Source organism: Heptranchias perlo, chromosome 5 (assembly GCF_035084215.1).
Source record: "Heptranchias perlo isolate sHepPer1 chromosome 5, sHepPer1.hap1, whole genome shotgun sequence".
In the NCBI taxonomy this organism is placed as follows: domain Eukaryota; kingdom Metazoa; phylum Chordata; class Chondrichthyes; order Hexanchiformes; family Hexanchidae; genus Heptranchias; species Heptranchias perlo.
The window spans coordinates 81,542,181-81,559,265 of NC_090329.1; the positions used below are offsets into that span (position 1 = coordinate 81,542,181).

Genomic DNA, 17,085 nt, shown 5'->3' on the forward strand with positions numbered 1-17,085 from the left:
ATATTACCCCCAATCCCATGTGGTTTAATTTTACACACTAACCTCTTACATGGGACTTTATCAAAGGCCTTCTGAAAAATCCACATAAACCACATCCACTGGTTCTCCCTTATCTATTCTACCAGTTACATCCTCAAAAAAAAACTCCAGTAGGTTTGTCAAACATTTCCCTTTCATAAATCCATGTTGACTTTGTCTAATGCCATTGATATTTTCTAAGTGTCCTGATATCACATCCTTTATAATAGACTCTAGCATTTTCCCTACCACTGATGTTAGGCTAACCGGTCTGTAGTTCCCTGTTTTCTCTGCCTCCTTTTTTAAATAGTGGGGTTACATTTGCCACCCTCCAATCTGCAGGAACTGTTCCGTAATCTAAAGAATTTTGGAAGATGACAGCTAATGTATCCGCTATTTCCATGGCTACCTCTTTTAGTACTCTGGGATGCAGATTATCAGGTCCTGGGGATTTATTGGCTTTCAGTCCCATTAATTTCTCCAGCACTTTTTTTTTACTAACACTAATTTCCTTTAATTCCTCCTTCTCACTAGTCCCTTGGTTCCTTAGCATTTCTGGGAAGTTACTTGTGTCCTCTTCCGTGAAGACAGAACCAAAGTATTTGTTTAATTGCTCTGCCATTTCCTTGTTCCCCATTATAAATTCTCCCGTTTCTGACTTTAAGGGACCTACATTTGTCTTCATAATCTTTTTCTTTTTACATACTTGTAGAAGCTTTTACAGTCCACTTTTATGTTCCTTGCAAATTTACTCTCATACTTTTTTTTTCCCCCCCTCTTAACCAATCTCTTGGTCCTTTTTTGTTGAATTCTAAATTGCTCCCAATCCTCAGGCTTAATTTTGATTTGTATTGTCTTCTAGGCAGTCTGGGCACTGGGCAACATTGCAGGTGACAATGCTGAATGCAGAGATTTCGTATTAAACTGTGGAATTCTTCCGCCTCTCTTACAGTAAGTTTATGGCAGCTGACCAACAACAAAAAAAAGTACACAAGTGTTATTTTGTTCTTGGGCAGTGCTGGCAAGGCTGCATTTATTGCCCATCGTTAGTTGACCTGTGACGGTGGTGGTGAGCCTTGCTCTTGAGCCACTGCATTCCTAATGGCAAATGTGTTCCTACAATGATTCCAGGGTTTCGACCTAGTGACCAACAGGAATGGTAATAAATTTCCAATTCAGGATGTTGTGTGAGGAGAGGGAACTTGGAAGTGATGGTCTCAGAATATTGCTGTTTTTGTCCTTTTTGGTGGTAGAGGTTGCAGGGGAGAGAGGTGCTGTTGATGTAACCTTGAATTGCTGCAGAACATCCTGTAGATGGTACACACTGCATCCACAGAGCACTAGCGATAGAGTGGGCGGATATTGAGTCTAATGGCAGGGGCACTGATCAAGCAAACAGCTCTGACCTGGATGGTGGTGAGCTTCTTGTGTTACAGTTGCACCTGTCAAAAAGGTTGAGTAGTTCATCACATTTCTGACTTTAGCCTTGTAGATGTCTTTGTGGGGTCAGGAAATGAGCCACTCGTTGCAGAGTGTTCTGCCCTGTTCTAGTAGCCATGGTATTGATATGATTGGCCAGTGGTGACCTCCAAAATAGTCGGGACATGAAGTTCTCCCACCGAGTATATTCTGTGCCCTTGTTTCCCTCAGATTCCTCCAAGTAATGTTCAACTTGCAGGAGTACAGATTTGTCAGTTGTGGGTACGGGGGTGGTACGTGGTGATTGAGGAGGTTTTGTTTACCTTGTTTGACCTAAAATAACGAAACTTCATGGGGTCTGGAGCCCATGTAAGCACTCCTAAGGCCATTAAGAACATAAGAAATAGGAGCAGGAGTAGGCCAATCGGCCCCTCGAGCCTGCTCGGCCGTTCAATAAGATAATGGCTGATCTGATCCTAACCTCAAATCTAAATTCATGTCCAATTTCCTGCCCGCTCCCCGTAACCCCTAATTCCCTTTACTTCTAGGAAACTGTCTATTTCTGTTTTAAATTTATCTAATGATGTAGCTTCCACAGCTTCCTGGGGCAGCAAATTCCACAGACCTACTATCCTCTGACTGAAGAAGTTTCTCTTCATCTCAGTTTTGAAAGAGCAGCCCCTTATTCTAAGATTATGCCCCCTAGTTCTAGTCGGGACATGGTGCTGAATTCCCACTTGACTATATCACTGCTGGTTGGATAGGACCTATGATGGTTATGGAAGGAGACTGGAGTGTTGGCTAGTAGTCTCATTCAATGGTATCTATGTCAGGCTGTTCCTTAGCCCCCAGATGTTGATGGGAACTATGCAGTGTTGACTTGGCTGAGATTGTTTTAGGCTTATCCTGATGCAGTGCCTAGGTTGTACCTGATGGGCCAGTCTGATTTTCTTCTTATTGACCTTAGTAGCGATTGTTTACAACTGGGTGACTTGCTAGGCTGCTTCATAGGGTATTAAAAGTCAACCACATAGTGTGGAATTGGAGTCACATGTAGGTCAGACTGAGTAGAGGCAAACTTCCTTTCCTGAAGGATGTTGTTGAACCTGTTGAGTTTTTTTGATGATACAGAAGCTTTCATGGTTATTTTTCTGGTGCTAGCCCACAAATTACCAGATTTATTGAATTCAGTTTCACATGGTAGGATTTGAACTCACCAACCTCCTGGGTTGTTAATCTACTACCATAGCCACCAGGCCACTGTATTCGAGCACTTTTGAAATGTAACATTTTGAGTATGGTTATCTACTTGGCAACAGACAGCTAACCAGTATTAGGCTAAATTTTTAACACGTTGGAATATTTTTTTGAATTGCTCTTTGTTGATTCCATAGAATTGTCTAGGTACAATCTGATTTTTCTAGCTTAGTACTGTGGCTTTTGGGTCTGTACGTGTATATATGTGCATGTGTGTAATGTATGCTCTTATTTTAGCTAACTAAAGGAAACTGGGTGTATGGCTTCTTAAAAATAATTTTTGTGCAAAAAGTTGCTGCTTTGTTCTCGAGCAGTAACTGAAATTAGAAACGGAACACTTATCTACAGCCATTAATTTCTGCAGCACTGGGAGCTGCTATGGGTTAGCACCACTCAGTACAGACTAATGGGATGAAAGTTCCTTTCTGTGACTGAAGGAATCCTTTAAATGTAAGTAGCCTGAATGTAGTTCTAGATGGGCAGGAGTCCACAACACACATCTGCCCTTAATTCAGCAACGGTTACTTAAACTGTAAGGATGGATGATGTCCTTCAAAGGCTGGAGTTTAGACGCATTTTTGGAGCACAATACCGAGGTCTTCACTTTCCATGTGACCTGTTTTGCCTGATGCTTTTCATGGGTGTCCACAGGGCACCTAGACATACACAGAAATTCAAGTTAGAAACGGAGTAAATCACCACATTTAAAATGAAATTAGATTAATGTTTTGCGGGAGGAGTTATAAGGCATGGGGAAGTGGGCTCAGAGTACCTGATGTGAGGAGAGTGAGCTCAGACACAATTGATCAAGTGGCTTCCTTTTCTTCAGTTCTTAAGCCTCTGACAAAATGTCAACAGAGCAATCTTATAGAAGTTACAACATGGAAACAGGCCCTTCGGCCCAACATGTCCATGTCGCCCAGTTTATACCACTAAGCTAGTCCCAATTGCCTGCACTTGGCCCATATCCCTCGATACCCATCTTACCCATGTAACTGTCCAAATGCTTTTTAAAAGACAAAATTGTACCCGCCTCTACTACTGCCTCTGGCAGCTCGTTCCAGACACTCACCACCCTTTGAGTGAAAAAATTGCCCCTCTGGACCCTTTTGTATCTCTCCCCTCTCACCTTAAATCTGTGCCCCCTCGTTATAGACTCCCCTACCTTTGGGAAAAGATTTTGACTATCGACCTTATCTATGCCCCTCATTATTTTATAGACTTCTATAAGATCTCCCCTTAACCTCCTACTCTCCAGGGAAAAAAGTCCCAGTCTGTCTAACCTCTCCCTGTAAGTCAAACCATCAAGTCCTGGTAGCATCCTCGTAAATCTTTTCTGCACTCTTTCTAGTTTAATAATATCCTTTCTATAATAGGGTGACCAGAACTGTACACAGTACTCCAAGTGTGGCCTCACCAATGCCCTGTACAACTTCAACAAGACATCCCAACTCCTGCATTCAATGTTCTGACCAATGAAACCAAGCATGCTGAATGCCTTCTTCACCACCCTATCCACCTGTGACTCCACTTTCAAGGAGCTATGAATCTGTACTCCCAGATCTCTTTGTTCTATAACTCTCCCCAACGCCCTACCATTAACGGAGTAGGTCCTGGCCCGATTCGATCTACCAAAATGCAGCACCTCACATTTATCTAAATTAAACTCCATCTGCCATTCATCGGCCCACTGGCCCAATTTATCAAGATCCCGTTGCAATCCTAGATAACCTTCTTCACTGTCCACAATGCCACCAATCTTGGTGTCATCTGCAAACTTACTAACCATGCCTCCTAAATTCTCATCCAAATCATTAATATAAATAACAAATAACAGCGGACCCAGCACCGATCCCTGAGGCACACCGCTGGACACAGGCATCCAGTTTGAAAAACAACCCTCTACAACCACCCTCTGTCTTCTGTCGTCAAGCCAATTTTGTATCCAATTGGCTACCTCACCTTGGATCCCATGAGATTTAACCTTATGTAACAACCTACCTTGCGGTACCTTGTCAAATGCTTTGCTGAAGTCCATGTAGACCACGTCTACTGCACAGCCCTCATCTATCTTCTTGGTTACCCCTTCAAAAAACTCAATCAAATTCGTGAGACATGATTTTCCTCTCACAAAACCATGCTGACTGTTCCTAATTAGTCCCTGCCTCTCCAAATGCCTGTAGATCCTGTCCCTCAGAATACCCTCTAACAACTTACCCACTACAGATGTCAGGCTCACTGGTCTGTAGTTCCCAAGCTTTTCCCTGCCGCCCTTCTTAAACAAAGGCACAACATTTGCTACCCTCCAATCTTCAGGCACCTCACCTGTAGCGGTGGATGATTCAAATATCTCTGCTAGGGGACCCGCAATTTCCTCCCTAACCTCCCATAACGTCCTGGGATACATTTCATCAGATTTATCTACCTTGATGCGCGTTAAGACTTCCAGCACCTCCCTCTCTGTAATATGTACACTCCTCAAGACATCACTATTTATTTCCCCAAGTTCCCTAACATCCATGCCTTTCTCAACCGTAAATACCGATCTGAAATATTCATTCAGGATCTCACCCATCTCTTATGGTTCCGCACATAGATGACCTTGTTGATCCTTAAGAGGCCCTACTCTCTCCCTAGTTACCCTTTTGCCCTTTATGTATTTGTAGAAGCTCTTTGGATTCACCTTTGCCTGATCTGCCAAAGCAATCTCATATCCCCTTTTTGCCCTCCTGATTTCTCTCTTAACTCTACTCCGGCAATCTCTATACTCTTCAAGGGATCCACTTGATCCCAGCTGTCTATGCATGTCATATGCCTCCTTCTTCTTTTTGACTAGTGCCTCAATCTCCCGAGTCATCCAAGGTTCCCTACTTCTACCAGCCTTGCCCTTCGCTTTATAAGGAATGTGCTTACCCTGAACCCTGGTTAACACACTTTTGAAAGCCTCCCACTTACCAGACGTCCCTTTGCCTGCTATGGTTTAAGTGTTTAGATTTGATGTGGAACCAGGCACACATCAATATCTAGACCTAAAACAGTGGCCTCGTTCATCATATGTACACGAGTTTGAGACAAAAAGCAGAACATCAGATGAGTGTCCCGCACGGACTTTTTAAAAAAAAACAGTGGTACTTAAGCTGCCAAGTGGATTGGGGGACCTGTGTAGATGTGACATGGCTAGGGGCATGACTCCTCATCTGCCACAAATTTCAATTACCAATGGTCAGACTTGGGTCAGGCTCTGCTCCTTTAGGGGGAAGGGAATAGAAATGAAGAAGCATTTTGCGAGCCATTAATTTTAATAGATGTGTACAGGGCATTAGCTTTTTATGCCAGTGTGAGCATGGAATGAGAAAAGCCATTTCCTTCCACAGACCATGTAAAATGTCCTGCACTGCACCCAACTCATTTAATCTGAGGGGAAGTTCTGCATTAAAATTCTTTCTTTCTTCCACCTCCTTCTGACAAGGGGGCACAGGTTCAAACCAGAAAATTTAGAACTGATGGTAGGAAGTTCTTTAGTGATCAACGGATTTCCAGATAGTGTAATAGTGGTGAAAACCAAGATGAGTTAAATGCCTTTTCTACCCATGTTTATCTTATGCTCTACAACCATCACTCCCTGTTTATAATTTATCTATGTGGTGGCTTGTTTTGGGAAAAAATATATCAGGTAAATCCATTAGCCCACAGATTAACAAATTAGGTAATGGAACACATGGTATTGTTGCACTATGGTTAGGATAGGGTGCTGGCAAAGAAAATTAAGGCTCACTCTACCTGTACAGTGCACACTTCTTGTCAACTTAGAGGGTTTATCTTGTGCTGCTGGAGCTGTTTCCATGCTTTATATAAATATATTATTGTTTTGATTTGATAACTTAGCGCTAAAGACACTTTGGTGCTGTTGTGCTCCAAGCTGGCTTGAGGCTGTGCGAGCTCAGACCTCACCATAGTTTCTGTACAGCTTTCTGTGCAGAGGCTGAACAAATGAAGAATGTTAGATTGCTTCTCCTAAACCTGTTATTGCAGTAATTAATGTAGCATTTTATTGTTATGCAAAATGAAACATATTAGAGGCATTACCAGAACCATCGTCATCCAAGCCATTTTGAGTAAATCAATTTTCTTAAGTTGATAAATGTTATAACTGCAACTCCATAATTAAGATGACAAAATTATTTTGATTTTTCAGAAGGCTTTTTCTTTTTAATATAGACTAACTTTTTTTAAACTCCAGGTTATTAACTAAGTCCAACCGACTTACTACAACAAGAAATGCTGTGTGGGCTTTGTCCAACTTATGCAGGGGAAAGAATCCACCCCCAGATTTTGAAAAGGTATAGTTTAAGCCATTGTTCGTCAATTTTTTTTAAAAAAAGAAACATTACACCTGCTTAATAAAATTTTCAGTGTTGAAGTCAGTGCTAAACTAAGAAGTGAAACTTTTTATTTTAAATTTTCCTTTATTTCTGCATACTGTATCCCATTTAACTTTTTAAGTTCAAGTAATTACATGTTTGTGCCTTCAGGATCCCATCGTCTGTTGTGGAAGTGGGACCCACATCATCCAAAATTGGCCAAAGTAATCTCTGTCTGTCTTGAGAACTGTGTTCTATACCATTCCAAATATCTTGAGACCTATGTAAAACCTATTGTGCAATGACTTAATATGAATCTTACTACCATTTGTATTGTCTTGTTCTAGGTGTCGCCCTGTTTGAATGTATTGTCAAGACTATTATTTAGCAGTGATCCTGATGTCTTGGCTGATGCCTGCTGGGCCCTTTCTTATCTTTCTGATGGACCCAATGAGAAAATACAAATCGTTATTGATTCTGGAGTTTGTAGGCGATTAGTGGAGCTTTTGATGTAAGCATCTGAATTTTCTTTCTTGGCTTTTAACAAGTTAGCTAAACTAGTGTTGCCATAACCTTTAAAGCAGTTCTTTTCCTGTCTCAAAAGTATTTTTATTTAAATCATAAGACCATTGATTTATGGTTTTCACAGAAAGATGGACAGATTTGTGGAATGTGATTTTATCCCCCCACCTAGTGTAAAATCTTAGAATCCCATACAATTTAAGAATTGAATTTGACTTAGTCACTGTACACCAGTGACCCTGATCGTGTGTTGACAGGTTCCTGTAGTAGGAAGCAATACTACTTAGTAAGTAATCTGTGCACAGAATTCCAAAATACATTACTGTTCATTTTGTACAATTAATGTTGGGCCGGATTTTGCTGTGAGAATAATGGTGAGGCTAACAGCGCTCAGCATTATTTATGTGCAGATCGGTCAGCAACTTCTGGCGAGCACACGCGCAGTTAAACACAAATCGGGAAGTTGCTGTCCGAGATGCATCGCCCCTCTGTAAGCTGTGCAAAAATGGCATCTGCCGTTTGGCTCTCCCATTCAAATGAATTGAACAGTGTGACATTCCTGCACTGAACTTGCCAGAAAAAGTTTCGGCTTTTCTGAACTGACGCGAGGAGCCTGTCTTGCTGCCATTTAAAGTTCGCGCATATTTAATTAAGCCAGGATTCAGCCGGCGGGAGCTTTTGAACTATCAGAAACTTGTACAAAAAGCCTGAGAGCCGAGTATCAGATTTTTTTCACATTTATGTGACATCAAGAATCTTGGAAGTGCTTAAAGAGGCCTGTATGAAGACTTTTTAAAAAGGGAGGAAAATGCCTTTTCCACTCAGCAGCCCACTGTTTATAAAAATATTTTAAAAGTTTATTTACATTTAAACTAACTTTCTGTATTTGAGGTCATTTGAAGACTCTACTCACCTCTAAGACTCCTGGTTGAATTGGTGGGCGTGTCTTCCCTTTTCTGTTGATTGTCCCATGTGATCAGACTATTTTTGCACGATTCCAGTGCCCTATAGAGGGCGCCACATTGTATTGAGCTCCCAACGACAGGAATTTGCCGTCCAAAAGCCCATGGAAAATCTATGGGCAAGTGCAAGTTTAACGAACGGCTGGCGCCACTCAGAAAAATCTGGCCCTTTGCCTGTCTTATATTGTTTCAGATATGAGGTGGATCTGATTTGGCACAGATAATGTTTATTGCCTTAAATAAAAGGCTTGAAGTTTTTAATAAAGTCAAATCTATTTTGTATGTCTACTCTTGCTGAACAAAAGTATTCTTTAACAACTTGTAGATATTTTGCTTTCAAACTTAGCGATGAGTGTTACGCTAATATGTCCTGCATTTCTTAATAGGCATAATGATTATAAGGTTGTATCACCTGCACTGAGAGCTGTAGGAAACATAGTCACTGGAGATGACATCCAGACCCAGGTAGGAGCAGATTCATGTACACTATAGTATTTAATCACATTTTTCAAATTCGGCCCTCCGCTGTAACAATATATTTGTGGGAATGTTATTGTTTCCATCTCTTCTTCCAGCACAACGCTGCAATTTCTGTTTGTCCAAGAATTACCATAAGTGAATCTAGTGCTGAAACTCGATGCTTTCTATGACTACATATGGCTTTTTTGCACTTTAGTCTAGAAATCAACTGAGCTAAATATCTTGAAGTAATCTACAATACTTTTTGTCTGTATAAATTAACTGTCCCCTCTTTGCCCTGCCCCAAAATTTCCACACATGGCATTTTTATTATTCAATAATTAATTTTGGACTAGGTTATAAAGTGTCATTTTGACTCAGTTGATAGCATTCTGACCCAAGTCAAAATGTCATGGGTTCAAGCTCCATCCAGGACCTAAGCACATAATCTAGGCTGGTATTTTAATTTAGTATTGAGGGGGTTCAGTTGTCGTTTGCTTCATTTGAGATGTTAAACCATCTATTTGCCTGTTCTGTTTTAGGGGAACGTTAAAGATCTCATGAGTATGCACTTTTGACGGTGTCCTGGTCAATATTTTTTTCTCAACCAACACCATCCAAATAGATTAAGTGGTCATTCATCTCATTGCTCTTTGTGGAGTCTTAGTGTGCAAAATGGCTGCCTCATTTCTCTACTCAAATAACTGCACTTCAAAGTAATTTATTGCATGAGAGGTGCTTTGGGATGATTGAGACATGAAGAGGTTCTATATAAATGTAAGTTGTTTTTACATTGAAGTGAGCAAATGGCAAATTCTGAGAGGATGGGATTCTATTTTTTTCCTTCCCTCTGTCTGTGTTTTACAGCCTGTAGTGACCTGTATCATTCTCTTTGAACAGCATTAAATTCTGTAGCTATCAGGGGCAGGAGAAGGTACATGTCACCCCAGATGTAGCATGACCGGCATGACACCAACACCATGCTTATACAAATCCACGTAGAGGATACAGTAATTCACAGTTGGGGATCAGATCTGAGCAGGAGGAAAATTAGGGAGATTGGGCAATGGTGCTGTTGGAGAAATGGATATTAATTGGGCTGTTGAAGGTGGGGAGTGATGGTAGCAAGATTGGCAGGGTTTAATGAGAGTTCAAGTATGGGGGCAAGCTGAGTCAGATCCAACATGTATAGTAAAGTGGAGAGGGGAGGGAACACACATGCTAGAGTTGGAAGAGCAGAAAGTGCTAGCTGGAATTCAGGAGTGGAGATGGTTGTAGAGGTAAGCAAAAATGAGACCGTGAAGGCATTTATAGATGAGGATTTTGAAGTTGATGCTTGGATTTTGGGATGGGGTGTGGGCGTCAGTGTTCTGAATGAGTTGAAGTTAATGGATGGTGGAACTCATGAGGCCGGTGAAAAAGGCATTGGAAAAGTCAAGTCTGGAGGCACAAAGAATGTGTGCATATATATAGCACCTTGCCATGCCTTCGGCAAGTCCCAGTGTAGTTTATAACCAGTGGAGTACATTTGAGGTGCAGTCACTGTTATGAAAGCAAATGCAGCAGCCAATTTGCATCTATTATGGTTCTACAAACAGCAAAATGAACAAATGGCCAGGTAATCTGTAACACTTAAAAGTTAGAGTATTGCTCCAAGGGTTGGGATTCTGTGGAATCATAGAGGATTAGGAAATAATAGTTATGATAAAATATCAGTTTCACAAATGGATACTGATCAAATTTAGGAACCATTTTGGCACAGGAATCTGTAACAAGTAGACATCAGTAAAGCATGTTATTTTTTTAAAGAAAGTGCAACTCCAATGGAATCAGTGATATCTCCAATCATCTGGTAGATGAGTAGAGCAATTAATATAATGGCATGCAATCCTTCACAAGAACAGGGATCTTGCTGCCTTTTGGTTCTGTTTTAAAGGCATTAATGGAATATATTTTTTCCTGCTAGTTATTCATTTAACAGGGGATGGGGGGAGTTGTATTGAAAGGTTTATAGTCTATTTTGCGGCAGAATCAAAATATTTAAATGCTGCTGCAATAATGCAGTCTAAAATTTTAATTTACGACTGGAAAAAAAAGCATAAGTTCTGTAGTGTAAGCTAAATGTGTGGAGACCACTTTACTGGTCCTGGTGTCTATTCCTTTTTCTCTATAATGTATCTAGTTTGAACTGGTGTATCTTGCGTTTAAAATATTTTTATTTGCGTGCTTTGGATAGCTGTTTTATTTGAGTTTGGAAATTTATTTGTGCAGACTTTCCCATTTTGAAATTACTAAGTAGAAATGTCAATCCATTTTGACTTTATTTCATTTAGGTGATTTTGAACTGCTCTGCATTGCCCTGCCTCCTCCATTTGTTGAGCAGCCCTAAAGAATCTATACGGAAGGAAGCTTGTTGGACAGTTTCCAACATTACTGCAGGAAATAGAGCGCAAATCCAGGTGATGCACTTGCACGTTGCTATATTCCCAAAAGTAATGCAAAATTTATCTGTTTTTAGAGCTTTTTTAGCTTCCCTGAATAAAAATGGAATGATATTTGAATATGGGTGTATATTGTGGTCTACTTGTGTATGGTAATCTATTATGATCTTTGACTTAAGGAATTTTCCAGATTTTTTTCTCCCTAAATTGGCCGTGGGTTTAATTTTTTTTTTTGTCGCGCCCAGGAGATTACACAGCTGGTGGGGCGGGGGGGGGAGGAGGTGGTGGTGGTGGTGGTGGTGGTGGTGAAGAGGTGTTCTGAATCATGGTGCTTAAGACATCACAACTGTGTGCGGCAGGCTTGATGGACCAGCTGGTCTTTTCCTGTCCTTCATTTTCATTTGTTTGTAAATGTCATTATACTGTGAAAGAACAACTTTAATTGGCTGGGAGGTAGGAGACAGAGTAGGGACAAAGGGTTTGTTCTCTGACTGGGATGTGACGGGTTGTTCCCCATGGATCTGTACTGGGGCCTCAGCTTCTCTCCATATATATATTAGTGACTTGGATGAAGGAATAGAGAGTTCTATGTCCATGTTTGTGGATGGCACTAAGCTAGGAGGCACAGTAAGTTGTGTGGATGGGAGCAGAAATTTGCAAAAGGACATAGACTAAGTGGGGAAAAACTGGCAAATGGAGTTCAATGTGGGGAAGTGTGAGGACATCCACTTTGTGTCTGAGAAAGACAATTTGGAATATTTTCTTAATGGTGACAGACTAGGATCTGTGGAGAAACAAAACAATTTAGGTGCCCACGTTACACAAATCAATAAAACATAGTGCACAGGTACAAAAAAAATCAAAAAGGCTAATGGAATGTAGGCTTTTATCTCAAGGAGGTTGAAATCCAAAAGTGAGGAAGTGATGCTTCATTCGTAAGAGCCTTGATCAGACCCCATCTGGAGTACTGCGTTCAGTTTTGGGTTCTGAATATCAGAAAAGATATATTGACGTTGGAAGGAGTACATCACAGATTCATCAGAATGATACCAGGGCTCAAAGGATTAAATTAATGAGGACAGCTTGTATAAACTTGGCTTCTGTTCCCTCAAATTTAGAAGGTTGAGAAGTGATCTAGTTGAGGTGTTTAAAATGATAAAGGGGCTCAATAGAGTAAATACACAGAAATTATTTCCTCTGGTGGGGGAATCCAAACAAGAGGGCATAATTTTAAAATTAAAGCTCGGCCATTTAGGAGTGAAATCAGGAAGCACCTTTTCATGTAAAAGGTTGTGGAAATCTGGAACTCACTCCCCCAAAAGGCTGTGGATGCTGGGCCAGTTGAAATTTTCAAGACCGATCAATAAATTTTTGTTGGGTAAGGGTAACAAGATACGGAGCAACGGCAGGTGAATGGAGTTGAGATACAGATCAGCCATGATCTAACTGAATGAATGGCAGATCAAGCTCAAGGGGTTGAATGCCCTACTCCTGTTCCTATGTTCCAGTACACTACAATCCTCTCCTTTTAACTTGCACCTGTTGGGAACCGATCGAAATCCACAAGTGAAAGGGAGTCCCAGGATAAAGGAAATCAAGATTATGCATTTTATCTACACTTTAGAGTCAGGCGGATTAACACCTATTCAGAGTAAATTCCATAAGGGAGGTTTCCAGGAAATGCTTAATCTGTGTTCTCCATATTTGAGTCAGATTTTTTCTTTTAAGAGATCCAACCCAAGCCCTCAACTAATGCAGTCAGCCGGTCATGTCTTTAAAATTGCACTGTACAACAGTTGTATCATCCTATGGCCCCATTTAAAAGATGGCTGCTAATGGTACTGAATGCAAGAATATAAAAGCAGACGTATGACAAAACTAGGATCTAAGATAAGAGTCTAAAATTGAAACCACTACTGCAACTTTATTTTATGAAAACTATAATTTTTTTAACTTTGCATCTCTTAGGGGGTGGATACTGTCATACCAAAAGGATAGAAAATATAAGGATACTAGTCTGTTGCACCTCCTGGTGGCTAGTCAAGTAGAAGCAAAAACTTTTTGCCCAGCCTCCCCATCAATTAGGGAATGGTATATGGTGTGCAAGTTCTGGTTTGGAGGAATTTTGGCGGAATCTGTCAGACTAGTAAACAGTAGTTGTGCGGGACATTTATATTTAACTTCCACTGGAAATGTTCAGTGCATTCACCCTTCTCGAAGCCCCTAGTTGCAAAAATGAAATACAATAGCAACTGCATAGATCAATTTTTTTGAGAAGGAAAGATGAAACCCTCGGTTCAAATTTTGTTTTGAATAGCCATTGCCCACTACTTTTAATGTAATTTTTGCGTAATATGCTCAGACTACTTGATTTGATATTCATTCTCTGTTTTATACTTAATAGGCTGTAATAGATGCAAATATTTTCCCAGTGCTGATTGATGTTCTCCAAAAGGCTGAATTCCGAACTAGGAAGGAGGCTGCATGGGCTATCACAAATGCAACTTCTGGAGGTACTCCGGAACAGATCAGGTAATTATAACCAATGAATGGGATACTCAATGTGTGTGACTTGTTCCACCCCACCCACTTATCTTGAGTTTTTAGGTTTAGCATAAAAACTCAAATTGGAGAGATGCTTATAACATTATTGGAAATGGTGTTACTTGAACATCTGTTTTGTTTTCGATTTATAAACACTTGTTTTTACAATGCTTGGAAATCAGTAATTGATCTCTGGTTCTTTGATATGCTATTTTTTTAATAAAGTTTTGCACAATGCAAGCATTTATTTTAGCAAGTTACTGTATAGTCAGTATTTCTAGGCATTTAATCTATAGGAAATGCTTCTGTGCCGCCAGCTTCAAATCAGCTCTGATAGACAATTCCACAAGTCAAATGAAATGCCCACTTACAAAGCCATTCCGATTTGCTAATTTTCTTAGGATACAATTCTAGAGTCATAGAATGGTTACAGCACAGAAAGAGGCCATTTGGCCCATTGAGCCCGCGCCAGCTCTTTGAGAGCAATCCAGTTAGTCCCATTCCCCCGCTCTTGCCCCGTAGCCCCGCAAATTTTTTCCCTTCGAGTATTTATCCAATTCCTTTTTGAAAGCCACGATTGAATCTGCTTCCACCACCCATTCATTTAGCACGTTCCAGATCATAACTACTCCCTGCGTAAAAAAGTTTTTCCTCATGTCGCCTTTGGTTCTTTTGCCAATCACTTTAAATCTGTCCTCCTGGTTCTCGACCCTTCCACCAATGGGTACAGTTTCTCTTGATTTACTTTAATCTAAAGCCTTTATGTTTTTGAACACTTCTATCAAATCTCCTCTCAACTTTCTCTGCCCTAGGGAGAACAACCCCAGCTTCTCCAGTCTGTCCACATAACTGCAATCCCTCATCTCTGGAACCATTCTAGTAAATCTTTTCTGCATCTTCTCTAAGGCATTCACATATCCTTCATAAAGTGCGGTGCCCAGAATTGGACGCAATATTCCAGTTGTGGCCGAACCAGTGATTTATAAAGGTTCATCATGACTTCCTTGCTTTTATACTCTATGCCTCTAGAAAGTGTCTTTTGGGAAAAAACACTTCACACTACTTTAGGTCTAATGTCAGTTAACCAGTTGTCTGTCTGTGTTCTCTTAACAAAAATCTATAAATGAAGTACTGTGAATGGTGCAATCTTTACTATTCAAGTTTTCAACCCTATACTTCAAATCATTAGCAAAACAGAAGTGCGCAACTGCTCATCATGGGTGGTTAATTGTCTTTTACAAATGTTTACTTGTCTACTAAAATGTAAATTTGGACCCTTTTTAAAAAAAAAATTGACGTTAATGGCACCTTTGTTTTCCTTTGAAGGTACTTAGTAGAATTGGGCTGTATCAAGCCTTTGTGTGACTTACTTACAGTCATGGACTCCAAAATAGTCCAAGTTGCTTTGAATGGACTAGAAAACATCCTACGATTAGGAGAGCAAGAGGCCAAACAGAATGGAACTGGTATCAATCCATACTGTGCCCTTATTGAAGAAGCCTATGGTGAGAAAACTCCTAATATTAGAGCAAATAGTATATCTAGAAGAGGGTATAACTCTTATTTGCCCCACTGAAATTAAACAATCCTCAGTTGGTAATGAAGGAGTTAAAACTTCTGTTTCCCATTGGGCATTGGAGCCACAAACAAATTTACTTGTGGCAGCACCCCTTCCTGGCGTGACGTGTTTTTGAATATCAATCGTTGAATTAGTCATATTAAACCAGTTTGAATCTGATTTTCAGGCAATCTCAGACTTTTGGAAGTTCCTCTTACCAGCAAAAAGCGTAGTAAGTCAGTAGGGTTAAGAAAATGGAGAAGGAAAGGACTTTGAAGATTTTTTGAAGAAAATGATTAGATTAGATTCAGTAGAAAATTAAAGTTGTTAAAATAAAAATGGGGGCTAGATGGATGATGGAGAGAAAGGGGAAGCAGAAGTAAACAATTAAATGTTTTTATCTAAAATTGTTTCAACTGTTTTTGTATGTTAGGGTTAATATAGTAATGAAGTTACCCAAATGTCACAAGTAGTTTTATTACTGTAATAATGTTTCTGCATCAGAGTGTGACCTGAAAACATAAATGAACAGCCCCAGACCTGCTGGAAGTATATAATGTTAATATAACCAATTTTTCATTTTATTCTGTAACTTAAGGAATGAACTAATGTGAAGGTGTTGTCACGGTGGAAAAGTATATACAGAAGTGATGTGTCTCTATTTCTATCACTGAGATGTTATAATAATAATAGGTACAGCACAGGAAGAAGCCATTCAGCCCATCGTGCCTGTGCCGGCTCTTTGAAAGAGCTATCCATTTAGTTCCATTCCCCTTCTCTTTCCCCGTAGCCCAGTAAATTTTTTCCTTTCAAGTATTTATCCAATTTTCTTTTGAAAGTTACTATTGAATCTACTTTCACCACCCTTTCAGGCAACACATTTCAGATCATTACAGCTTGCTGCGTAAAAAATGTTTCCTCATGTCGCCTCTGGCTCTTTTGCCGATCACCTTAAATCTGTGTCCTCTGGTTACCGATGATATACAGAGCTTTTAACTCTGTTCCTTCATCCAAGTCATTGATAAATATTGTAAATAGTTGAGGCCCCAGCACCGATCCCTGCGGCACCCCACTAGCCACAGATCGCCACTCCGAAAATGACCCCTCCATCCCAACTCTCTGCTCTTATAACAAAAATTAAAATCAGAAAACCACACTGCAGAAGTGGTACCTTCCCAAATAAATATTTTGTAATGCAGGTATTTCCCGGTGGTCAGTATTTTGAACAGTTCACAACATGAAAATTACCCATTGTAGTGACCTGGCCTCTGTACCCGAGGAAAAAAGAAAGTTTTAAAAAAACAAATTAAATTCTTCTGCCATGTTCATGTACTGGTTCATATTCACCTCTGCACTTGCTCTCTACCATCCCCAATAAGGGAAGCATTGAACTGTTCCTTTTGGAATAATTGATTAGACAAATTTTCCTCAGGCAAGGTAATCAGATGACGTCTCTGCACAAATGCATTGTGCACAGCATTTTATTCACATACTGTAGGTTACTTTGTGAAGTAATGGTAGGTAGTGCTACTTATGTATAACAT

At 40.2% G+C, this 17,085-nt stretch overlaps 1 protein-coding gene across 1 annotated transcript in view; it reads left to right on the forward strand.

Annotated features, from left to right (window-relative positions):
• kpna5 (karyopherin alpha 5 (importin alpha 6)) overlaps positions 1-17,085 on the forward strand; it is a 36,238-nt gene that overhangs the window by 15,073 nt on the left and 4,080 nt on the right. The window contains exons 7-13 of the mRNA XM_067984726.1: positions 881-969; positions 6,935-7,034; positions 7,403-7,566; positions 8,926-9,004; positions 11,332-11,457; positions 13,844-13,971; positions 15,310-15,488. Coding sequence (XP_067840827.1) covers positions 881-969; positions 6,935-7,034; positions 7,403-7,566; positions 8,926-9,004; positions 11,332-11,457; positions 13,844-13,971; positions 15,310-15,488 — 865 coding nt within the window. The remainder of the gene's footprint in view (positions 1-880; positions 970-6,934; positions 7,035-7,402; positions 7,567-8,925; positions 9,005-11,331; positions 11,458-13,843; positions 13,972-15,309; positions 15,489-17,085) is intronic.